The sequence below is a fragment of the Parasteatoda tepidariorum genome, chromosome 5 (assembly GCF_982258835.1).
Source record: "Parasteatoda tepidariorum strain Cologne lab strain chromosome 5, Ptep-v5.0, whole genome shotgun sequence".
Taxonomy (NCBI): Eukaryota; Metazoa; Arthropoda; class Arachnida; order Araneae; family Theridiidae; genus Parasteatoda; species Parasteatoda tepidariorum.
The window spans coordinates 33,346,585-33,373,317 of NC_141759.1; the positions used below are offsets into that span (position 1 = coordinate 33,346,585).

Here is a 26,733-nt window from a genome sequence, read left to right on the forward strand (position 1 = left end):
ATCATGTGGTGATATATACCGATAAATAGAGGTGACGAGAGTAAAGTTTTTCATTCATCATGGATCTTTTGAAGTTCAAACATCCCTTTACAGCTGTCCTCGCAGGTCCAACAGGTAGTGGTAAAAGTTATTTCATAAAAAAAGTGATTGAAAACCAAATGATACAGTCTTTCCCAAAACTTGTAGTATGGTGTTATGGCGTTTATCAAAAATTATATGATGAGATGCCTAATGTTGTTTTTCAAGAAGGACTTCCATCCGATTTGAATCAATATTCAGATGCGTAAATTGTGATTGATGATCTCATGAGTGAATTGGGAAATGATCCTCAATTGACGAAATTATTTACAAAATTTTCCCACCATAAATCTCTTAGCATTATTTTTGTGGTTCAAAACACTTTTCATAAAGGAAAGGAAATGAGAGAAATATCCTTAAATTCTCATTATCTTGTATTATTTAAGAATCGAAGAGATCAATCGCAAATTACATATTTAGGACGTCAATTGTACCCTCGAAAAGTTAATTTTTTTCAAGAATGTTATGCTGATGCCTCATCAAAACCTTATGGTTATTTACTCATTGATTTAAAGTGTGATACTGAAGAATCTTAACGCATGCGCACTGGTATGTTTCTTGGAGATACTTATTATGTGTACCAACCACGATAACTTCATTTCAACTGTGAATTTTCAAGGAAATTAGATGACAGCTTTAGCCATTGTTTTTGAAGGTTTTCAACTTTTATCAGCACCTATAAATAGGACAAGCACTCGAAATTCAAATCATTTGAAAGTAAGATGTCCGTATGTAATGAGCGAACATTAGAGCTCGTGAAATTGATCTCTAAAACTAAACATTGCAATCCTCTTTTAAAAAAGTGTTCAAAAAGTGAAATAAAAACTTTGTGTGAGTGTGTATTGAATGTATTGTGTGGTAATATACCACTCACGAAATCTCAGAAAAATAAATTAGCTCCTCATAAAGAAAGTTTAAGAAAACTCTCTAGGAAGAAATTGCCATTGTATAACAAGAAAAAAATTCTTGTACAGAAACATGAAGGATTTTTATTACCTGCAGCTATTTCTGTCATTAGTTCTTTAATTCATGGAGTACAGTAAGAAGTTTGTGTTGGTTCCGGAGGATAGAGTACAAGTAGCGGAACACTTATCACAATTGGATCAACAAATGAAGAATATTCTACAGAAAAATAACTTAGCAAACGACGAGAAAGCAACTCTGTATTTACAAATACTGCAGAAGTATACGCACTTTTCAATTTCGATACCGAATAAACCAACACGTCAAACCGATCAAGAGGAAATTACGAACATAGACGATACTCTAGTAGAGTCTGCAGAAGAGATCTCTTCAAATATCAAAAAAGAAACTGAAGACTTGGAGGGAAAAATTCTAACTGCTGTTCCAGTTCGATTTCAAGAAAAAGCTAAAGATATGTATCAATTCTTAAAAAATAATGAATCCCTCGTTTGCAACGCTAAAGGTGAAATTATTCATGAAGATAAAACTGTTCCTGGAAGTAATATAGTAAATCTTATCAATGACTTTTTGCGAAATAGAAAATTAGCTCCAGTGGGGAGAAATGTATTTTCAAAAACATTGAATGATATTTAATTACCATCACATTTAGATGTAAATAAAAAATTGTATAGTAAAAATAAAATTGTTAAGAAACCTATGATGTATGCCCGCAGAAGTGCTTGGGTGAAACTTTGAATAAAATTTTATTTATTTCATTAAAATATATTTTGTCTTTATTGACCATTTTTCACAGGTGAAAAAGTTCATATTATCAAGGAAAAATTTCACCCTTTATTAATTAATACAAAAAGTTTTAGAAAAATATATAGAATTTTCTGAAAAACTGGAAATTTTTTTGTTGTTGCAAAAACATAAATATTTTCTTAAAGAATAGAAAATTTTTTATAAAAATAAAAATATTTTCTGAAATATTAGAAAGTTTTGTTAAAAAGTTTGAAATATTTTTACGAAACTAGCAAATTTTTAACAAAAAGTAAAAATATTTTCTTAAAATAGAAAATTTTTGTGTGAAAACATAAATATTTTCTTAAAAGATAGAAAAATTTTGTTAAAACGTTTGAAATATTTTTACAAAAACAAAAAAATATTTTCTTAAAAGAGAAAATTTTTTGTAAAAACATAAATATTTTCTTAAAAGATAGAAATTTTTTATAAAAATAAAAATATTTTCTGGAATATTAGAAAGTTTCCCTCAATAATAAAAATATTTTTTGAAAATTTTGTTAAAAAGAAATAAAAATATTGCACTATTGCCTACATAACAATATTTAAATGTAAAATTTTATAATAATGACATGAGAGACACTAGATTTAGTTTCATTCTTTTTTTATTTTCTAAACCCAAATCTTACACCATATTTTTCTTTACTAATTGATACATCTGAAAATCATTTACATTTAATTGATTTGAAATATGATACATAGAATAGCCTTGACAGCGTTTGAGTAAAAAGTAAATACAATATTGTCCACATACATTGGATGTAGGTGATTGAAACACTTTAGAATTCCATAGTACGTCCGTGTAGGAAGCAGTATTCACGTTGTAAAATCCGGGCGGCTTCCCATATGAGTCATAAAACTCTTACTGTCTTTGATCATTCACAAATAACGCTAGCCAGTGAGTCCCAGGTTGTGATGAGTCATCTGAATTCGTGATAGCACATGTGTTTTCTTGGAGACCCGGAAGCGTATCTCTTGAATATACACCTTGAAAGTAAGGTGATGTTATCTTATCTTGCGATAAAATGTCGAAAAGTTGCAATCCATCCATTCTTCAATTTCCGAAGTCGAATAAAATATTTCTTGACTTGTTAATTTCAATCAAATTTTCAAATTTGGCAAAAGCGATAACGCATACTGTTTTTTCTAGTGAGTTGGCAAATTTCAGTTCTAATCGCAAATTGTTATGCTTAATCAGATTTAAATGTTCTCCTGAACATAGATCTGGGGAGAGATTAAATCCAAATAATGTATTTCCGTTCTTGTAGTCTTCTCTGGAAATAAATATTCCTCTATTTTGACCCATTCGTTCCATTCCATCAAATAAAGTTTGATAAGCACGAATGTATTGATTTTGTGAAAAGTTGAGTTCCAATAGACTATGGGGGACGAGTTGTCCATCTACATACACTCCAATAAAATTTAAATCAAAATGTTTGAAATCAAAAGGAGATTTTGTCAATGTTTCATGAAAAGCTTCATTATCTATACAACCTATAATAACTTTTTAGGCATTTGACCCGAAAATATATTATTTTGAATAAAAGACATACTCCCTTTAGGAATCGAATACACTTTGCATAGGACTCGATTAATGGGTTATTTTGCACTTGCTTTCTCGAGTGCTTTAGCATGACCAAGAAGCACTCCAGGGTTCACACGAACTTATCGAATGAATAAAGAGACATGATCCAATACTACTTTAAATCCTTCAAATCCTTGTAGACAAAATTCTGGCTTGCTTCTTATTAGTTTTATTTTCAAATCCACTAAATTGAGTAAAAGACGATCTTGATGAAATAAATCTGAATGAATGCAACCAATCATATCCACTGTTGCGCTTTCTTTAAAAAAAAGCAGTTCTTTTGTTTAAACCATCCTCAGAATCATTATAAAATAATTCAGCAGTTAATTGAGATGTTTTGCTATCATATCCATGGTTTAGAAGAGTTTCAATATAGGTCCTATAGGGATAGGTATTACTTGAATTGGAAACTGTACGATCGTTTAAACATGCATCTACTTGAGAAAATAATGAATGTAGAAATAAATTCACAGGTCCTATAACATCATCTTTAGTGATAGCTGTATTGTTCGTTTTTAATATTTTCGCTTTCTCATACAATTGTGTTTGACTGAGATCTATGTAATCTTCTACACTTCCAGAGACATGAAACTCTACTGGAGCATTATCAAAAACGTTAGAAAGATAATGAAATTGTATCCATTGACCATCTTGAATAACTGTTTGAGTACCAGGTAAGGTAAAAAAGTTCCAATTCCGATTTTACGCACTCAGGAGAATCTTTCAACAAAAATGCCATTTTATGGATCAAAAATATCACGTCCACTCACTTTGCGTGCTTTGGGTGAAATGAATCGTTTTTGATTCTTACGCTTCCATTTATAGTTTCCTTTCCCGACCATAGACTGCACTTTATCAATATCTTTTTGTGCAAGATGTTTTCCACTTTCTTTAGTTCTTGTTTTGACGGCTTCCTCAAAGTTTTCTCCAGATAATACATCAGATGCTAATCGAGTTCCTGTTTTTAAAACTTCTTTTCCAATAGTTTTACCACCTCTTACTAAAAAGGGTAGTGCTGCTCTAAATGATCGACGAAATATACCACCAAGTCCATAGCCCTTTTGGAAATTAATACCTTTATAATAGGGCAAACCCGAGCCAATTTGACTCGCATAATGATCTTCGAATTTTTCAGCACAACAAACGTACGGTACACTCATCTTGACGTCTTCTCTTCAAATGAATGATTCAAAAAACGCATCGTACTATTTATAGTATTTGCCTCATGCGGAAATGTAAAACTATAATCACTTTACCACTTTCAAAAGGTACGAAATCACCTGAATTCAATCTGAGCTCCATATGAATAGTTTGAAAGAAAAGCCTCGTTAAAGGTAAGTATTGAAGTCTGTCATAATACTAACTGATTGTTTCACCATCATATCCTTTCATTCGAACGATCTGCAGTAAAGGAGTTTGCGTATCTCCGACAATTTGTGGTGAAATTAAATCTGAGTAGACATAAAAAACGGAAAAATTAGACCACGCATCAGCCACAAATTCGCTTTTCCGGTTACCCGTAATGACTGCATCAGGTTGGAATCCTAACAATTCACCTAACTTTTCTAAATGAAGGCTACAACCTTGAACGGCGTTAATTTTAACTCGTTTCGTAGTTTTATTGTAATTTATTGTAAATCGACTAGGATTTTTAGGTAAAGCAGGTTGTATAGCTGATACAATATCGAACATTGATTCGTAACACCCCACATCAATTGTTTGCCTCACAGTCAATATGATATTACCGTTACTTATCTTGTAATGAAAATAATTGTTACTTTCATTTACGTTCAGCCAAGAATGCGGATAGATGAATTCAGATAGGCCTACTTCCCATTCACCTTTTAGATTAACTGGTATCGGTAACTGCGTCTTAAAACGGGAGATTTTGTTGCTAGGAAAAAACTGCATGGAACTATCAGAAGGTAACGTCACGTAGAAGGACATCTTTGAGAATGAGTCTTCAGAGGTTAAGTTTCACTACTTATACTTTTTGAATATCACTCACCCAGGCATTAAACTTTTCAGGATAACCTAGAAATTTAACAAAATATTCTGTGCTTCCTCCTTTCTTTCTCTTTTTGATAACTTTTTCTACGGGATAATAGCCCGAGTTGACGACTTTTTGTAATTCTTCTGCATAAAAAGTATCTTCTATTGCTTCATTCTTCAAATCTTTTAATTTATACACTACAGGATTTCGATGAACTATTTTATCTATGACAAACAATTCTCGAGTCCAATTATTTTCATATCCTTTCTCAAATGTAAGTTTTGATTTACTAATGCGAACAGCGTCACCTACTTGAAAAACAGGGTTATCAATATTCACCTAGTTGTTATATGAATTATTCCAAACTTGTTTCTGATTATCGATATTCACTGAGGCTGGGTCAATTTTTATACTTCTATGCTTTGTATGATTATAACTATGGATTAATTTACAAAGGGCATCGATATATTTTTTCGTGTTGAATTCTGTAAAGTATTTACACATCTTAGTTTTTAAAGTGCAATTAAATCTTTCAACTATACTTGTTTAGTTTCATTATTTGTAGTAAAAAATTAACTGTCTTTATAAGATATTGCTGCACAAGTTTATTTGTAAATTCTGTTCCTTTATCTGACTGTAAATTTTCTGGTTTTCTTTCTTTAAAAATAGTTTTTAAAGCAGACAATATATTTTTGGCTAAATTGTCTTTTACAGGAACAGCCCAAGCAAACTTTGAGAAACAATCTATACAAGTTAACAAATATTTGAATCCATTATTAAATTTTGCTATAGATTGCATGTCAACTAAATCAATTTGAAATTGTTCATCTATACCTCCAACAACCACTCTATTACGTTTAAATTTATGCCTCGCAGGTTTATGTAAAGTATAAGAATCTTTAGTCTCCAACCATTTCTTAACGTCACTTTTCTTCACTTTACCTTTCCCAGAATTATAAATAGCATTTACACCTCCAAAACTTCCTGGATGTCCAGGTTTCGTATAAACAGATGAAAGTAAACGATCCATAATCTGTTTCAAAAATGTTTTAGAAATTATCAGATTTTTTTTCTTTGATAACAGTTTAATTCTAAGAGTTAAAATTAACACTCATAAACATTCTAAAAAAATAATGGTACACAATAATTTCTATAAAATTAAATAATAATACCTATTTAAGTATAAAATAGTTTTCCTTATTGTATTATAGCAAGAATTTTTTTTTCTTCTTCTATTTCAAGAACCTGAAAAAAGTATTATTCTGAAAAAGAAAATTCATGCCTGCTAAAAAAAAGAAATCTCTTTTCCTCTGAAAACAAAAGTTCACAGTAATTTTTACAAAATATAAAAATAACAACAAAATATTTTAAAACTTAAGTTAAATTTGCAAAAATCATTTTTAGCAGCAGTTAATAAAGTATCTAATTTAATTTTTTTTTAAAAAGCTTCACACAAAAAGTCTTTAAGGGATTGTCTAAACAACCTTCGTTCACTTAGTTCATTATTAAAATCCAGAGCAATATTCTCCACATGTAAGTCCAAGCAAGATTCATTGAAATCGTGAACACTGCACACAAACTGGTCAAGAAAGTCAGCAGACCTGTCTACTGGCTTCAGACCTTTCTTCAGTCCAATATGTTTATACAACACAATTTTCAGGCAATCTTTCATAACAGGACCCGCTTCGTTGATGTCTAAATTCTTTGGCACCACTGGACACTGTTGATGGGCGGATTCTTGAAAAATGTTCAAAAAGTCCACGGACCTATATTTTAAATTAATATAGCCGAATGTCACACTATCTCGACACTTCTGTAGTTCTCTCCACTGTTTGAAACTGATTTCCGTCTCGTGCTTGTATACGCGGCTACTTCTGCAGTTCCACTAGCAGATACTTTCCCTCGTCATTCATCAGCACATAAAATTTTTTCACGGAGATTAGCTGGAGGGATCTCTTCCAAAGCCACGTTGATGTCTGCAATGCCGAAGATACATGTTGGTGGACCATTACAGAAGCAAGCATTATACTGTTCAGGCTGTAGAGTTATACCATATCCTAAAGGATATTATGAGTCTCCATATCTGTTAAACCTTCGTATATGAATGGCTGATTTCTTGTTACACGTGCTGGCCAAAACGATTAAGTCCTCACCAATTGGATAGTAATACTCTGGAAAGTTTCCCTCCTGGAACAAACCTTTCCTCTTTGGTTCATCCTAATAAAATAAAAAGAAACATTTTTTGAGTCACCAAGAACAACAATAACGTTTAAAATAAGTAACAACTATTAACAAAATGTAATTATGCTTTAAATTTAACTTAATTTAACCTTTCGATTCAAATAATATTAAAGAATTTTTAAAGCTAACTAAGTTTTGCCACATGCTCTGCTTAAAAATGAATTAATTCTAGAAGTTACAATAAAACAATTCTATTATCAATACATTTAAAAGCATAGCAAATTACAAAGAAATCAATAGTACTTACTTCAGTTTCAACATGTTTTCTCTTTAAATATCCGTCCATAACGACCTGGTGAATCAAACACTTTAAAAACTTAATCGAGACACATGGGTGAAAGCCCTTATATAGCAAGACGGAAAAGAGAAAAACCTGGTACGTAAAAGATTTCATTCCAGCATTTTTTTCGAAGAAAATGAAATATCTGTAACTATCAAGATTTCTTTTATAATTCTGGCATATATATAAAACTACTTCTTTTCCAAGATAAAGTCATCAATTATGCCTTTCATTTTTCAAAAATCAATTACTGTACATATCAAATCATGTTTTATCTTTATTTTTAATTTAAGTCTACAATCAATATTTCTAGTGTTAAGTCAATTTGTCATATTAAATTTCATTGTTTTATTATTTCACAAGCAAACGGCTTAATTTTTTTTATGGTTACCACAATGTATTCGAATGAACTTCAATGTATGTCACAATTAAATATATGCTAGTTAAAATATAGAAATTTAATTAGTGAAATATGTATCAATTTATGTTATTATTTATTTATGTCAACTTATGTATATATATGTCAAATTATGTTTATATTTATATATATCAACTTAGATTCGATGAATCAGATATTCAAATGTTATATTTACTCAAGCAAAGTGCTTGTTTTTCTATTAGCTACCACATCGACTGCTAAATTCAAAATGTTATTACTATAAATTTTCTGTAAATTTCTAGATGTATGGGATAGGGGCCGCTAAGTGGCCCAGGTGCCCAATTTTTGTAAATAAAGTAAGTAAGTCCAAGATAAAGTAGATATTGTTGAAAAATTTAAAAAAAGAATAAGTAAACTCCTCCCCAAAACTAGCTATAACTGAAATGGTTTTACTACCAGCCTTTCCTCTTTTCCGTCTCGCTTTCACCCCTGTCGAGACACAACAGAAGAACAAGTGAAATACTAATATTTAGGGTGGAAATTTAGTCACTCTATCCTTCTAGTTGCCAAACCAAGAAAGTATAACTTTAACAACCAATCAGAAAAATGTTAAACTGTCACATGCTTAACTATTTATCAGCGCAAGTGTAAGAAACTGAATTCAACACACACGTCATAGATCAAGATCTAGCTTGTTATATCTTTTCAGAATGACTCGTTCTATATTCAGTAGTTGTGTTATCACACAAAACAAGTCAAATCTTAACACGTGCATGGTCAGTACCGTTGCCATCCAGAGAAAGTTATAATAACATTAAGAGGGGCAGAAATAATTATTTAATAACTGCCAAATGTTAAGTGAAAAATATATCGATGAAACTGTAAGATGATATCGTTATCAAATCCTTTTCATTTATACACGTGTTCAGAATACAAAAGTTTAACTTATTAACACATATCTAACCAAGCATTCGTGGGTCAGTGGTTATGATATCCAACTACTGACCCACGAAGGCTTTTTGATTAGCGTGAGTTCGATCCTGAGCCTTAATTATATTTAATAAATAATAATAAAACAAAATTAAATATTAAAATAGATTTAAAGTTATTTTATTTCTAACATTCCCACATAGAAGGCGGCACTAGAGTTAAAGCATGTGTATGATATTTATTATGTAATAAGAGATGACGTAATTACTTCATAATATACAATATCTCCCCCCAAATAACAAAGTTTCTAGGTATTGCCATCCAAAACAAGTAAAATAATATTAATAAGTGTTGCCACTCTCATAAAAGTAATAAATGAAAATAGTATCAAAAAACGAAACTATATTAAAAACAGAAACCGAAACTAAAAATATTTTAGGCTTAAGAAAAAAACGAAATAAGACGTTGCAGACGAAGTTTAGATTTCAGGCGGGCAGAAATAAACCACTTCCGGTTTATGGGCGAGCAGAAATAAGCAACTTCCGGTTAATGGGCGGGCTGAAATAAGCGTTTCCGGTTGTAGACGGACAGAAATAAGCTCCGGATGACTTTCCATGATGACGTCACTTCCGTCCCACCAACCGCGGCTATTACTACTAGTAGAAAACTACAGTTTTCAGTAGGCTGAGACGAGACAATTGTGTTATTTTTGTATAGAAACAAAAAGCATTGGAAGCAGCATCACTTTCGAAAGACGTGGGAAGAATTTTTGGTAATGATTAAAATTTGTTTGTGAAATTAATATGGACTACTTTTTTTGTTTTGGGAGTAAAAAAAAATATTCTTTTCACTATTCATCAAATTGATTAATAAATTCAAATTTTGAAAATTTTTATTTCGCCATCTTTTTTTCCTTTTTAATTTGTGTCTGTTAGTTTATGCTGGAAGGTGATCTAAATATCATTGGGTCATAAAATGGCAATATAATTTCTTGCGCCATTTAGAAAACAATTGTAATTTGTATTGAATTTATATTGTAGTTTGTATTTACGTTAGAGAGGTCCATTAGAGATTTGAGCACTTAAGCTATAGTCCGAAAGTGGTCAAAATGTTTATTGACAGTAAGTACCTTTTTTCTTCTTGTGCTTCTCAGGAAACGAAATTTTTAACTATTATATTGACTCTAACACCCAAGCTAACAATGATATTTAAGCATTCTAGTTAGTGGAAGTATTATTAGATTGTTTAATGACTATAAATTGAATTTTGCAATAAAATATAAGGATAAAGACAGCTTTGAGCTCCAGTAGAGGTTTGAGTAGAATAACTTTATTGGGACGAGTGTCACTTTCCAAAATGAAAATATTCTTGTCAGCCACTTGCAATCATCCGTTTTTTACTAAAAAATATATAAAAGTAAATGTACGTTATTTATAGGCTGATAATGGAATTCCTCAAGGTAATAGCACATATTTTTCAGTGAGTCTGAGTAGTCAAAAAAATTAAAAATATATTACAATGAATAAAACAAAAAATACAAACCTCTATTTTATTCTTAATAAACAATTTTTAAGTTCAATTGGAACGTTTTTTTAATTAGTACCAGCCACCTCCAGCGACCAGCTATTCTAAATTAATGGAATTTCAAGTATATAACGGGACTTAAATTCGTACAGTCAAAAATAAAGACAATATAAGCACAATAAATTCATATTGCTCAGGTCAGATCGGATTAAATTTTCGTCTCTTACATGATCGTCGTTATCAGGATGTTAAGTACATATGCTAACATTAAAAAACATGCTATTTACCTTAATGGTGTCTTTGATATAATATATAAAATTAGCAACTTTTTCGAAATCAAACTGTGCACTAATTTGTCATTATGTATTTTATTTGAAAGTGATTTTTCGCCTAACGAGATGAACTTAACACGTTCACGCCGGGAAAAGTGAAAACACTGGTATAAGAACTATTTCAATATTAGATAATATTCGGGAGAAGTTAATCTATTATCAACAATAACAATTCACTGTAAGGAAATTTATCACGGTTTGCTTGATCTGGAATTTGATGAGGTACCTGCCCGCGGTAGCGGGCACCTGACCTCTTCATCTGAAAATGCGCCCTAAGGCAACGGTGACTAATGGCGTGAAATAAAAATGGAATTCCACAGATGAACATCTGTGGGCGTCTTGGTTGGAGTATCTCCGAGTCTAGGTCTTGGGAGCCGGGAGAAGGGAATGGATCAGTGAAACTAAATCCTCGTCTTTCAAGAGTTCTTGCAGTTCCTTAACGATTCTCAGGAACCTAGTGGCTGACCTGGTGGCACTCCGATGTTCTTTCCTTTTCGGTGCGAATTTTCTCTTTGGTCTGGATGGGCAGCCTGAAAAACAGGCTGTGTGGTCTTGCTTGCAATTCACACAAGTCGGAGGCTCGCTCAGGGGCTTCGTGCATAGGTAGGAATAATGCGCTCCTGCGCATTTCATGCACGCTGGGCTATCTGTGCAGTCCTTCTGGGTGTGGCCAAATCCTTGGCACTTATAGCACTGGATTTCGTATCGGCCTCCACGAAATCTCTCTACCCGGATGGGTGTCTCCAGTAATCGGTCAAGTTTGAAGATCTCCCGGTGCTTGGGAATGTCGGTCAGAATAACCAGAAAGAGGGGGAGGAGCTTGTAATCCTGGCCACGCCTCCTTCTCATCTGCTCAATCCTGATTGGCCGTAGTCCATTATCTGAGAGTTCGTGTTCGAGATTCTCCGTCTCGATGTCTATTCTAAGTCCACGTACGAGGGCTTTGATTTTCCTGCCGGTGGGATGCAGGGTATCTTTCGGTTCAGGTGTTGTAGCTGGGGGCTCAACTGTTGCCGGGGCTTCAGTAGGGTCTCCTAGCTCCATCTGTTCTAAGTCGGGTTCCTCCGATGTTGTGGGGGTAATCTCATCTTTCTGGTGTTGTTCACTTTCTGTCTCGGGTTCAGAAATTTTCGGTGTCGCCTGGTTGACATCGTTCTTCCTCCGTTTTTTCTTTCCTTTCACAGCTATAGGTTGTTGTTGTGCAGCAGGCTCAGGGGTGGAATTTGAGTCTGGCTCTTCTGATACAGGATTTGGGTCAGCCGGGGTTATTGTCGGAGTGACTATAGTTTCCGGCACTGGGTCTGGTTCGGTAGTCTCCATAGGAGGGTCCGCTTGTTTATTCTGGGATTCTATCAGGCTTTTGATTTCCTCATCATAGTAGATGCATCTGTACAGGTTTTCCAACAGCATTTTGTCTATGCGTTCATTGTTCAGAAGTGCTTCATCTAATTGTCTTTTACATCCTTTTGCGAGACTTTCTGAATCTGCTATCTTCTCATCTGTTAATCCTGGGAAATCTCTGAGGGCACATTTCCTCATCTCATCTCGAATACTTGTGGGATCGATTTTCCGTAAGCGAGAGGGTCGGAAAGCCTTCCCTCCGCGGCCAAATCTATGTGAAGCCATCGTAGCAGGAGCTCGGTTATAATACAACCTAACTCGACGATATTCAATGATCGAATGGTGAATTTATCACGGCGAAGAAGCAATTCAATATAAAAATTGCATCCGCTAAAAACAATTGGTAGTTATGGATTTTTACTATTCCCGGAGAAAAACTAAAATATGAAATTTATTGTTACCAGTTTTTACTCCGGTGCGCTGCCAAGATGAGACAATCTAAAGTGACCCACCGTGGGTCACCCCGGCATAAACGTGTTAAGCTATTATAAACTTATTTAAGTTAAAAGAATACAGAGATCTAATACAGTAAAAAATACAGTTTAAAGCAAAAATTAAACACTAAAAAAATAATTAAGATTTAATACCGCTGTTAAAAAACTAAAAAAAAGAGAAAAAAAGAATAACCAAGTAAAAGTGTATTTAAGTTTAAATCAGACTTGACATATATTTTATACCTCTAATTGGTAATTAAAATGGAATTAGGCTTGCCAACCTGCTTTATTTAAATCTACGCTTATTTTAAATAGTTTTGAGATTAAAAACTTTTTCTTTTTAATGTTGAAACACAATTGGGAGTTAACTGATCTAAGTCTGAAATGTGCGGATTTAAATATTTAATTTCTGTAAGTTTGGGGTATCAATCCGCCGTTGGTACCCAACCTCTCATTGCCTACGTATATGTTACTTGGACCACGTTGGTTATTAGGACCATTAGGTTATTAGGACCATTAGGTAATTAGAATCATTAGGTTTTTAGAACAATTAGGCTATTAAGACTGCATTATAGAGTCATCACATACATAAATATTAACACCCATGATTAATGAGTACAAGTTTAACATCGTAATTTGCACGTGATCATTTTCTTAATAAGAGTAATTGTTAACTGATGGAAATTTCCATTTAATTTATATACAAACTTACATCTATGTTTTTCAAAATGGTACTTTTTCCATTAGTGTAAAATGAGAGTCCTGAAGGTTAATAAGAATGTCTTGTCTACTAGATAACTTATTGTAAAGATGTGCTGATTGTCTATGTCTACCACATTTTACCGTTTATAAAGAAAATAATAACTCATGTTTTTGTAAGGATATTCAAGATTTATATGATTATTAAAAATTGAAAATGAAAATTTGATTTCATTATCATAAAAAAAAACAATTCCTTTTTATTAGCTTTCCTTTTAAAATTAAAATAAAGTTTAATGGGGGATTTCGTAAGCAACTACGTTTACTTGGAAATGTGGTGAATACGAATACGCCTTATATTCTTCATTTTGCTACTAACTTTAAGAACCTTCTAAACATTGGGAAATTTGATGCGTTTACTATGCATTAGTCGCAATATATACCTTAAAATAAGAATTTTAACAACTGAATGACCCTACCTGACTTCTACCCGATTCAGACTAATTTAAGAAACAATATATAAAGGTCTATTCAAAAGCCAATCGATAAAAAATTGCCCTCATTACCACCTTAACAATTCTTAACAAGACTTTTAAGCGTTAAGTTATTTGGTTAGAACACAAATAAATCTTCTTAAACATTTAGTTGTACGAATCTACTGGAATGCAGCGAATCACTGTTTTTTTTTAATCATCTGGCTAAAGAATAGTCTAGCTAGGTGATCTCAAGGCGGGGATAGCCAGGTTGGCAGGGCACTGGACTCACATTTGGGAGAACGGGAGTTCGACTCCTGCTGCCCTACGACTCCTCGTGTAGTAAATGGTGAAAGGTGCACGTTAATTTGTCGGAACACAAAGTCCTTCATGCTCCCATCAATACCTGTGGGGGTAGTGAATTGGAGATTTGGGACTATCAGAACAATTTTTTTTTATGTTGAACCATCATAAATCAGTCCGAATTCCTACATTGGGATGGTGGTATTTCATGATCGTTCCAACATGGGATTTCTAAGATACTGCGTTGGAAATTCGTGACGGTTTAACATAAACAAATCATCAACGCAAGTTGCTATTATGTTGGACCATCATAAATCAGTCCGAATTCCTACATTGAGGTGATGGTTATTTATGTTAGTTATCATCAAAAAATTTAATGGTTCATGATGGAATTATTGATGGTTTTCATTAAGATTATCGTGGTCCACCAATGGAAAACTATAAAAAAAATTTGACCTCGGTTGTTTTAGAAATAGGAAATAAAATCTTTAGAACTGTGTTTTTGTTCAATTGTCACGTGTGTTTAAAGTTGCATGAAAGCTTCATATTAGTAATTTTTACAGAGTGTATTCCACGTCAGAGTAAAAGCTATTCATATGGTTAATGTGTCAACAGTCACTCAAGTTATCTTCAATCTATGGAAGATAACTTGAGTTTCATATGAACCTTTCTTTTCTTTCACAGAGTGCATTACCCGTCAGAGTAAAAGCTGTTCATGTGGTTAATGTGTCAACAGTTACTCAAGTTATATTCAATCTATTGAAAGTATGCCTGTCCAAAAAACTTAGGAAAAGGGTAAAATTACGTTTTACTTTTATTTAAATAGAAGTTTCTCAATCCTAGCTAGCTCCGCTCATCAAACCTCGCGATTGCTTTTCATTCATCGTTGTTTCTTTTTTCTTCCAAAAATCGATAATTAAAAAAGCGATTTATTTTGTAATAAAATACGTAATTATTATTATTTATTTACGAATATTTTGTTAATACATTTATTGTAATAAAATGGGCGATTATCTGGATTTGAAAAATAATTGAGTGAACTTGAAAATAAAAATAAAATTAGGAACACATATTGTGCGACTCAATGAAAAATCCATACGGTTATAAGAGTTCAATAAGAAACAGCCTTCACCCGTCGTAAAAATTTTTTTTTTACATTTTTGAAACTTTGAAAATAAGCATTATGCTTCGCAACATCGAATCTCTTATTTTTACATTCAGAATTATTACTTATTTTTTCACTCATCTACTAACGAATCACTTATTTTTCCCCACACTTAAAATGAGTTACAAAAGTTTCTAATAACATTTTAAGGAATGCAGGTAATGAATCTGTGAATTATTTAATGGCATTTTTTCCGCATTATTTTTTTCTTTTTTTCATTTTAATTTGTTTTTTCTGTGAGTAATTAAATTGTAGGGAAAAAGTTCGACAATTGTCAGAAACGAAACTGCTTAACAGAAAAAAATAAACGAAAATTTCTAAAAAAAGAAATCTGAATTTTTCTTAGTTTTGTTTGCGCCACCAACAATTTTTTTTATGATAGTTTCTTTCTCTCTTTTCTCTCTCTCTTTATAAATATATATATATATATATATATATATATATATATATATATATATATATATATATATATATATATATATATATATATATATATAATTGTGTGGGCTGATGATAAGATTATATCTTTTCTTTGTTTTGTTTTCCAGATTTTTAATATATATATTTTCAGATATCGAAAGTTATAAAAAATATTAAAGTTCTGAAAAATATTTTTAATAATTTTTCTTATTTGTCGTTATTTTCTATTATTTTCCATATTTTCTCAATTTTTTAGCTTATATATATATAAATTTCAAATAAATGTTACAAATTTAAGATTTTATGAAACTTATTGATATATTTATAAGGTTTATTAATTATGTTTTGCTTCGTATTTTTCCTGAATTGTCGTGTTTTTTACTTGAAAATACTTTATTTTCGGATAGATTTCTTTCACTCTATAGAGCTGTATACATTTTGCTTTGGGTATAAACAGTAAAGTATTAGAAACTACAACTGTTGAGGTTATAATCGTGTGAGCTGATGAAAATATCATATCTGTTCGCTATTATATAAATATTAGTATCATTTTTTTTGTTTTAAAAATTATTACTTTTTTCAGTTCCATCTGCATACTGATAATATGGATAATTTGTACCAATATATTCCAAAAGAGATTTTACCACCTCAATATGGTGGTGCTAATATCGATTACAGTGCAAGTGAATGGTGTAGGAAGGAAATGGAGTCATACTACAAGAAATATTCTGAGCTACATATTAATATTTAAATAAAATGTGAAAAATGTTCTCACCACATTAAACCACATTGGAATTCTGTTATTATTTGTTGCAAGTATCTATGAATATGTGAAAAAGCAATTTTTATTAGCTATGTACTATATTAAAAGCAAAGGAATAGCTCCTTGCTTGTGTGTGAATGTATATTAAAGAAATAAAATTTTTAAATTTCTAATTGTTATTTTAGAATAAAAAATACTAAATGTACTTCCTTTATTTAAATTTATTAATTTTGTTTTTATTTTTATGCTCAATTCATTATTTAAAAAGTGTAACACATTACTAAACGACAACAATAACGAAGCAAAGAAACCATTCTTGAATTTCTAAGTTCATGCAAAGTTCAGATATGACCATATATAATAGAAGGAAAAAAAACAGACAGAAGGAATCAAATTAATAAAACAAATGCATAATTTTTTAAATTTTTTTATTAAATACATTTTTTAAAATTATTGCTACTCCCACTGTCCAAATTTCGTTGCTACATTTTATGTAGGCGAAGACATTCCGACCCAGTGTATCAGACCGACACCAATAAATTTATTCTACTCCAATGAGTATATATATATATATATATATATATATATATATATATATATATATATATATATATATATATATATATATATATATATATATATATATATATATATATATACATATATTATGGAAAATTATAAAGTTAAAGAATTTATGTCTTTGAGTTCCAAATTTATATCATCTTCAACTTCTAAAAATAAGGTTATTTCTACTCCTGTTAAAAATCTCGATGAGTGTATTTTACAATTTTCCTACAAAACATAATTTTTCAATTGAAGGGTTTTACAAATTGAGAGAAAATATCATTAAAGATTTTAAAATTAATATAAAAAGGAAAAATTAATTTTTCAAAAAAACTTTAATTTTTATTTTGAACTGAAACAAGAAATTAAAAATATTGAAAATAATTTCTGTATTACCACTTTTGATAAAGCTTGTTGATTGATATTATTTGAATTTATCTACTTATTTTTCTATTATTTGAAAACTATTTTACAAACAACTTCTTTCAAATGAACGTAACAGCAGTATCACACACAAAAAACTCAACACCAACAGTGATATTATTATTAATAAAATTAATGCTACTTATAAAAGGCTTAAAATTAAACCAAATAATATTAAAAATTTTCCTTTTCTTTTTGCTATTCCAAAATTCCATAGAACCCCAACTATGTAAATTCTGGGTTATTGCTAATTGGGCAAATAGTAATGTGAAAAATAATCGTCATTTCCTTTGAAAATACCCTTTCCTTGAAAAAAAGTATACTATAATACCCATTATACTTAAAATTATCCCCTAAATTGGAATATTAATCATAGTATAGATGTTCTACAAACACTAGAAACTTTAAATGATATTGACCTCGCCGTTTTAATTTCGAAAACTTATATGCTTCCTTTCCAACTAATGAAATTCTTGAGGACCTTCTTCAAATTTATTGTTTATTTAATCTCAATCATATTATTGTTGAAGAGAGCTGGAAAATTCTTGTTCATATTAACCAAAACAACAATTATATTCATGTTTGTCTTTTTCAACCAACTAAATTGGAAAAAATGTTAGTACTAATGTTAGCAATATTTTTCCTTTTCTTCAAGAATATTCATTCGTTAAATCATTTGTTAATATTTCTGCAAATCCCTTCTTTCTCAGATTTCTTGATAATCTTTGGTTATTAATTTTGATCATTTTGATATTTTTTTGCAAAGCAAAGTTATTCAAGTGAATTAATTCTTGACGGAATTAATATTTGAAATTCTTCAGCAAATTTTCTAGATTTAACTCTTAAAATTCATGAAGATTGAAAAGTTGCATTTAAACATTTTAACAAAAGAAATTATTTTAACTTTCCAATTAAAAAAGAGTATAGATTTTAATTCAAACTTAGCCAATAAGGTTTTTTCCAATATTATTTTTCCCAATTAGATTCTTAGGTTTTACAGGAATAATCCCAAATATAAAGAGTTTTTAAAGGAGATTGATAAATTTAAAACAGATTTAAGTAATATGGTAATTATGGTATATAATTTATAATATGGTATGGTTATAATATGGTTTATAATTTTTAATATGGTATGGTTATAATATGGCATATAATATGGTATATAATTTAAGTAATATATTTATATATTAATTAATAATTCATATATTAATTAAGTAATATATTAATTTAAGTAATATAGTATATAATTTAAGTATATAACAACCATTTTTCTCATTTATTCCTTCAACTTCATTTTAAAACTAATTTTTTTAAATTCTTGAATTAGTTCTGATTTAATTTTTTAGGTAGAAACTAATTATGATTTGCTACTCCTAAAGCCACTGAACAGAATAGTTCGGATGTGCGACGTTTTAGAATGGATTAATCAGTTTATTAAATAACCTTCTAAATAAGTTGTAGCCTTTATAAAACAATTTTAATATTTTAGTTGTCCAGTGTAACAAACAGTTTTTTTAATTAAATATGGAATGGACTGACTACGTTTCACGAATAGCCTCCCCCGATGAATGCTGGTAATAGACCTTACTGTTGTGAAAGACTCTTTAGTGTTGTGAAGACTTTACTGTTGTGAAAGACTTTAGTGTTGTGTTGACTTTACTGTAGTAAGAGACTTTAGTGTTGTGTAAACTTTACTGTTGTGAGAGACTTTAGTGTTGTGTAGACTTTACTGTTGTGAAAGACTTTAGTAATGTGTAGACTTTACTGTTGTGAAAGAATGTATAAATGAAGGATAAAGTCTATAAACTGATTTCTATCCGCGTATAAAGGCTTTGATATATAAACAAGTCACACTATGAGAGAAAGAAAACCAATGAAAAAGGTTTATTCATAAGTTACGTTTATATATATATATATATATATATATATGGGTCATTCTCACAAAAACAGTCATTTTCATGTCCCCAGTATATTTTATATCCCAGTATATTTCACTAGTGTATAAAGTGAGGGAATGACGCTGAAGTGAGGGAATGATTCAAGATGAGCATATTATTAAATTTTTTTTTGTTCAATCGTGCCAGCCAATTTTATTTCCCAAACCTGTAAAAACTATTAAATATATAAGACTAAATTATAATAAATATTAGATATACTTAGTACGTTATCATTTTCAAACTTTAGGTAGATGTAACTTAGATAAAAACATGTATTAAAATAAAATATCATTCCCTGTCTATTAGTGTCATTCCCTCACTTTTTAAATAGTGAAAATAATTAATTTACTTATTAATTAATTTGAAAAATAAATTAAAAAATTAATAAATTAATTTATTAAATTAATTTATTAAATTAATTAATTTATTTATTAAATTAATTAATTAATTATTAATTATTATAAATTAATTAATTATAAATTAATTATTTAAAAAATTAATTAATTTAAATATTAAGTATATTTTATAAGATATATACTTTCTTTATAATGCCATTACATATTTCTATTAATATAAAAAGTTTCAGAGCTTTTTATTCACTTTACTTTTTCGGGACTTTATGAACTGAAAAATGACAGTTTTCGTGAGAATGATCCATATATATATATACATATATATATATATATATATATATATATATATACACAATATTTTATAGTTGTGTGCCAAACTTTTTCATTTTGCTTAAAAAAGTTGTCGAGATTTAGTGAAATATGCAAAATAAAAATTGAGAGATCCAAACTTTGGAGCACTCACCATATTTCCCAGAGTGTAGTTACACCCTATATTTTGAGGGTCAGAAATCATAATCCGCAGAAAAAAAGATTAATTTTTTCATAGAAAGTGCGTTTTTTTGTCTGCACTAATCAATTAACATATTTGAGGTCATATCCTCAAGCCATTAAGATTGAGACGTGAAAATCCAATCATTAGATCAAAAGTTATTAAGTTATTCTAGGTGGTCCGTTTCATTATGCACTCTACACATGAAAATATGGAAGAAAAAAAACACTTGTATCTATTCGATTGTCAAGCAAGCTTTTAGATTTTAAACAAAAGATGAAGTTAAAAACAATATTTATAAAATGAGTTCCGATTTGTGTTCCTACAACCACCCGTTCAGATTTTATAGCAAAAATTGTCAAAAGGTTTGAAAAAAAGTCGTGTTCTTTTCAAACTTTGGTGACATTAAAATATTATTTAATTGAACTGAAACTGTCTAAATAATAGTTTTGCACCAAATTTTTAGGGGGTGTAGAAATGGATTCTATAAAAATTTTCACCTTTTCAATAAAAACCACCCTAATATCAATACTACTTACTAGCGTTCAAAAGTCTAACTCAACATTTTGGATTGTTTATACACAATGTAATATAATACTGTATGATTTCAATCGACTTAATCAATTTTTGAACTTGCTTAATATGCTTATCAGCAAAAAATTGTATTATGCTCCTTTAAAACCACTTTAAATCAAACGCAATTTCAATATCAGTCAAACATTAAATGCTTAGAGTTTTTCATGTTTATCGATTTTCGTAAGTACTGGATGGATTTCTTTGCTTATAATAATAATATATAGTTAAAATACAATTTTAACTAAGTATAGGTTTAGCATGTTCAATTTCTTAATGCTTATTGTAGTTTTATATGTATGTAAATGTGCTTCGGAGAATTTGTTCTCACATGTCCCGAATTACGAAAAAGAAAACTGCTTTAAAAAAAAAAAAAAAAAAAATATATATATATATATATATATATATATATATATATATATATATATATATATATATATATATATATATATATATATATATATATATATATATATATATATATATATATATATTAGACGAATCTCAGAAACCATGGAAAATTGAAAAAAAAAGGTATGCAGTCCAATTCTGCGAGTTTTATGTTAGTGATATTCCAAAAGCTTATTTAATGTAGAACACACTTGTATCATTATTATAGATAAATATTTTTATTTGCAGTGATTATAAATTAATTGAATTTATCACAAACTGTCATTCGCTGAGGTAACAGTAACGATGTCAAGACCGTAACCAGACGCAGATCTAAAAAGTAAATGTTAAAATCAATCAAAAGTTTGATCACACGTTCGTCATTGCCTAATTTATTTTCTGTGTTGTGGTCATCGCATTGCGTTTCATCTGAGTAAAGTTTTCGATCTATTCCCTAGGTTGTCCAGACCGTAACCCTGTCTAACCGTAACCTCAGGATTAATTAATTGAATTTAACATATCAGAACATAGTTTTCTCCTTATCTTTTACTAATTGAAGATATTTTTTGACTAAAAATAATTAAAGTAAGCCTTTTTATACATTTTTTAAAAATTTAACTTAATATTAAAATTTTTCAATTCATTTATGATACTAATAATTTTTGATGAAAAATAAAGGGTAAATATGGATGAAATTATTAAAAAGAAAAAATTGCTCAATAAAAGAAAAATAGGCTTAATAAGTTTATATGTTTATTAAATAAATGATACTTTCGTCCTTTTTTACGATTTTTAATGAAATGTATATAAACCTAGAAAAATTAGTTTCCTTGGTAATTTTCCTAGGTAATACCTACATCATAAGTCCTTATAAGTATAAGCAAAAGTTTTAATTTTTTGTTCGTTCTTATAAGGGCATCAAAAATTTTCGATGTTCACGATTATTTTTTGATATTTTATGCATTTTCAAACAATTCAGGAGATGTAAAAATAGTGTGCTTATTTTTTATTTTATTATCATATATATATATATATATATATATATATATATATATATATATATATATATATATATATATATATATATATATATATATATATATATATATATATATATATATATATATATATATATATATATGATACAGTAATAATACAAATTCCTAAATCAAGGGTAACATATGCTGGGATTTTCATTCTTTATTTTTTATTTTATAACCGTCGTTGAACAGCATACCCAATTTTTTGGGTTTACGACTACTAATGTTAAACTCAGTGGCCTTGTAATTTTGAACCCGAACTAGAAGACAAGGGAGTTCCTGGATCACGCTTTGGGAGAAAATTGCCTTCGTGGAGGTGGAACTAACCCGCATTGGCGTTTAACGGTGAGGAAAACCGCGAAAACTTCATAAGGTTAGCCTGATGGAAAGGGGACTCCTACGCCATGATTTGTCTAACAATCATGATATTGTAAGTCAGCTCTGTGGTCGGTACGAGCCGGGAGTCGAATTCGTATCGACTAGTCATCGCTGGGATTTGATCCCGGTTCACCTCATTGGAAGGGTAACAACGCTCTATCCTCTGAGCCACCACATCTCTTATATATTGGGGTTGGACAAAATTTTTTAAACACTTCTAAACTTACACTATTGATACATTATTTCTGTTGACAATTAATGTTTTGGAAGATTTTACACGGCAAAACTGTTGGCAAAATTTGAAAGATCATGGTTAAAGATTTAAGAATGCCATTTTTGTTCATTTATAATTCGAATTGACCAAAATCAGGAGAGGAAGTTAATAACTTTTTTCTAATTTTAATACCAGTAATTTGGTGAATCATTTTATAATATTGCAACGTTCTTATAAGAATGCATGTTAATTATAATGAAATTGAAAAGGAAAAAAAAAAGGTTTTGGTTTCTCAATTTGACTTTAGTCTATGTAAATTTTGCAAGAGTTAAAATTGCAGCATTTCTAAAAGCTTCATGAATGAACTTACAAGTTATGCAAAGAGTTTTTCCGTGTAAAAGTTTCTAAAACATTTGTATTTAAAAATAAAGATTGTTTACATATGCGTATTTCGAAAACTCCTCCACGAAGGCAAATTTCTCCCAATATTTGATCCAAGAGTTCCTTTGTCTTTTGGGTGACTTCAAAATTACAAGGCTCCGGAGTTGAATGTTAGTAGTCGCAAACCGAAAATTGGGTTGGTAGTTTGAATACGGTTGTTAAATAAAATCGTCTGCTGAAATAATTTGGAATATTTCAATGTTGCCTATCAGGCCATCTTATATGTAAAAATCAGAATATTATTTAAATTGAAAAGTTGTTTTAGTGTTCTGTTTTTTTTTTGTACACTATTTAGAGAAAAAAATGAGATAGTTAATCAAATCCTGAGAAACTATGGTTTATGCACGTTCTTTATCGTTTGGGTAACTTAAAGGCAAAAAAAAAATAAACCATGAGCAGTTTTATAGAAAACTGTGAGTTAGGACAGGCTAATGCTTTTTTTTTACTTTGCATGTATTTCGGTGTAATTATGGAAATATTTAAGAGAATCTATCTTGATTAAAAAATCGTAATAGCCGTTACCGGCGCTGTTTTAGGTGTTCCTTTAGCGTTGCAATTTTTTTTCTGCTCAAAATTTATAAGGCTTAAAAATTTGAAATTACTAATGGGCATAGAAAAGTTCGCAGGAATTAAGATGGAATAAAAAATGAACATTCGCTAATTAATTCAAGACTTATTAACTGTTAAACTTGTTTGAAAAAATACCATACGGGCTGCTCCGCAGATGGTAGGAACGTGACTACAGTGTTTAAATTCTACACGTTGTAGTTTACACTACTTCTACAGTGTTTAAATTTACCACGTTGAAAGGGCCATATTTGTTTATGAACTAATTTTTTTATTTCTGAAATTCTAATTTGTTCGAAAGTTATTGCAATTTTAACTGCTTTTTTGTGAATATGCTTCAATTATTTTTGTATTATGTTACATTTTACTTAGATGCTCAACATCTATAAGATTTAGGAACTTGTAATAATGAAGTGTGTAGAATACTGTACAAGGAGTTTGTTGGAATAAAAAGAAATACTATTCGATTATTAGTTTGAGTTACTTTTAAACTTGTATTATAAAAAAAAAAACATGTTGAGCGATCTAATGTTCGCTGAAATGCAACTACAAACTTGAAATTTAACATATTGATAGGACCATTTTAAATACTTATTTGTTAATGATCTTAACACATAGTGTTCTTTTTTTTGGAATTCTAAGTTGTTCGAAATTTATTGCAATATTAAGTGCTTTTTTTGTATTTTCTCAATTTCTTGATGCTCGAAATCTACACTGTTATAATTTTCATTCTAAAATTGTGGTAAAATAACAGGAAGCAGTCTGTCCATACAATTAAACGTAAAGTTAACGGTAAACAACATTTGTAAACTCAACGGTTTTCAAACCGTTTACAACAAGTATGGTTAAAAAACCATAAATACGAAACTATACAGTTTTTAAACCATTTACAATTAGCATGGTTTCAAAACGGTAAAAACAGAATTTTTAATGGACATAGGAGATTGTTTAGCAGCTTAATGGAGCTGCCATCTTTGCGTATCGTATTCTAACAGCCCAGGGACACAAATTGCGGAGTGCAAGCCACTTGAAACTTTTCACGTGGAGGAAATATTGTGATGCCAACGCTGGGATTCGTACACCCGATCTGTCTCTCACGAGATTGACAGCTTAGCCATCTCGGCTATAATATGTACCCCTTTACAAGTAACTAAGTGACTTCATTAGGTGAGTCACGCTGGTGCGATAAAATTCTTGTTGTTTAACCGTATTAGGTGAAAACAGTTAATAAACGATTTTTCTCTCAGTTAACAGTTTGAATACCATATATTTAAGATTCTTTGAATGCTTTATTCGAATATGGAAAAATAACAATTAAAGACATTGTTATTTAACCATTTTTTCTGAGAAATTTCTAACAGTGTATAAGATTTAGAAACTCGTAATTACGAAGGTGAGTAGAAAAAATGTACAAAGTGTTCGTTCGCATATAAAAAAATCGGTTCGATTATAAGCTCAAGACTTATTAACTTTTTAACTTGTAGTTTTAAAAAACACATGTGGGTTGCTTTGAATTAATTGATCAAGAAGCAATTCTTGGAGCAATTGGAGGTTGATGACAAATGTTGATAAGTGAATTCTACTGTCAACTATCATTTTCTTCACGTTTGGAAAATGCACAAGAGATTTCATTTTCAAATGTGATATCACATTTTAAATTCATCTTAAAAAAAAAAGCATCTGAATAACTTTTGATTTAATGATCGGATCTTCACGTCCTGGGAGTCAATCTTAGTGGCATGAGGGGGTGACCTCAAATATGCTAATTAATTAGTGCAGACATAACTTTAAGTTGTGAATTCAGGCACAAAAAGTACTTTCTCTGAATAAACATACTTTTCTTTCGGTGGATTCGGATTTTAGACCACCTGATTATAAAGGGATTGTCACATTCTAAGAATTTGATTCCAGGAATTAAAAGACATTATTTTATGTGTATTTTGCCATATTTCGAGAACTTTTTAAGCGAATTGAAAATTTTTTGCACACAATTATAAAAGTCGTTTATCCAAAGATAATTCCATTAAAAAAATAGTTTTTTGTAAATAGTTATTATTTTATTTAATGGTGGTTGAAAATTTTTTTTAAATGAAAGGTATGCATTTTTTTATATCCTCTTAAGTAATGTAATTTTATGTGGCAAAAAATAAAGTTTGAGAGAAATCGGTTGAAAAGTTCTTGAGAAATCGAATTTGAAAAAAAGTCTATAATAAAGCGTGAGTGTTTCTCTCTTATAATTCAGAACTGTTTATGCTTAAGTCCTGAAATTCAAACAACGGGTGTAAGGGGCAAGTTCAGGCCCTCATTCTAAAGCTCTTGCTAAAATTTCAATTAATGCATTCGGAAGAGACACCCGAAAATGAATTTTGCTCATTGTTTTACGTAGTTTTTCTCATAGTTTTTTACGTTACACATTGTTAAAAACGATTCTGTTATCTTTTTTTCAATTATTTAGAAGATGATGTTTGCAAGCTTACAGCTCTCATGAATCAAATCTAAGTTATATTGGGATATATGTACGTTATTTATCGTTATTCGTTATGTCAAATAAGCTGAAGTAAAAAAAAATCAAAAATATGGCACGTAAATACGCATTTGAAAGAGAAATAATTCTAAAGCCCTCTTAAATCACGTGCTTATTCACACTTTTAAAACA

The 26,733-nt window shown here is 30.0% G+C and overlaps 2 protein-coding genes across 4 annotated transcripts in view; both read left to right on the forward strand.

The window, feature by feature from the left end:
* The window catches only part of LOC107436850 (alpha-tocopherol transfer protein-like), a 33,928-nt gene extending 17,055 nt beyond the window's left edge, over positions 1-16,873 (forward strand). Inside the window, exons 4-5 of one of the 2 annotated variants that reach the window (XM_087163626.1) lie at positions 15,044-15,154; positions 16,528-16,873. In XM_087163626.1, coding sequence (XP_087019752.1) covers positions 15,044-15,154; positions 16,528-16,695 — 279 coding nt within the window. In that variant the 3' untranslated portion in view covers positions 16,696-16,873. The remainder of the gene's footprint in view (positions 1-15,043; positions 15,155-16,527) is intronic. The other variant, XM_087163627.1, reaches the window with a different exon arrangement.
* Positions 16,874-21,161: 4,288 nt separating this feature from the next.
* The window catches only part of LOC107454778 (retinaldehyde-binding protein 1), a 38,423-nt gene continuing 32,851 nt past the window's right edge, over positions 21,162-26,733 (forward strand). Inside the window, exon 1 of one of the 2 annotated variants that reach the window (XM_087163628.1) lies at positions 21,162-21,230. The gene's annotated coding sequence lies outside the window, so the exon portion shown is untranslated. The remainder of the gene's footprint in view (positions 21,231-26,733) is intronic. The other variant, XM_087163629.1, reaches the window with a different exon arrangement.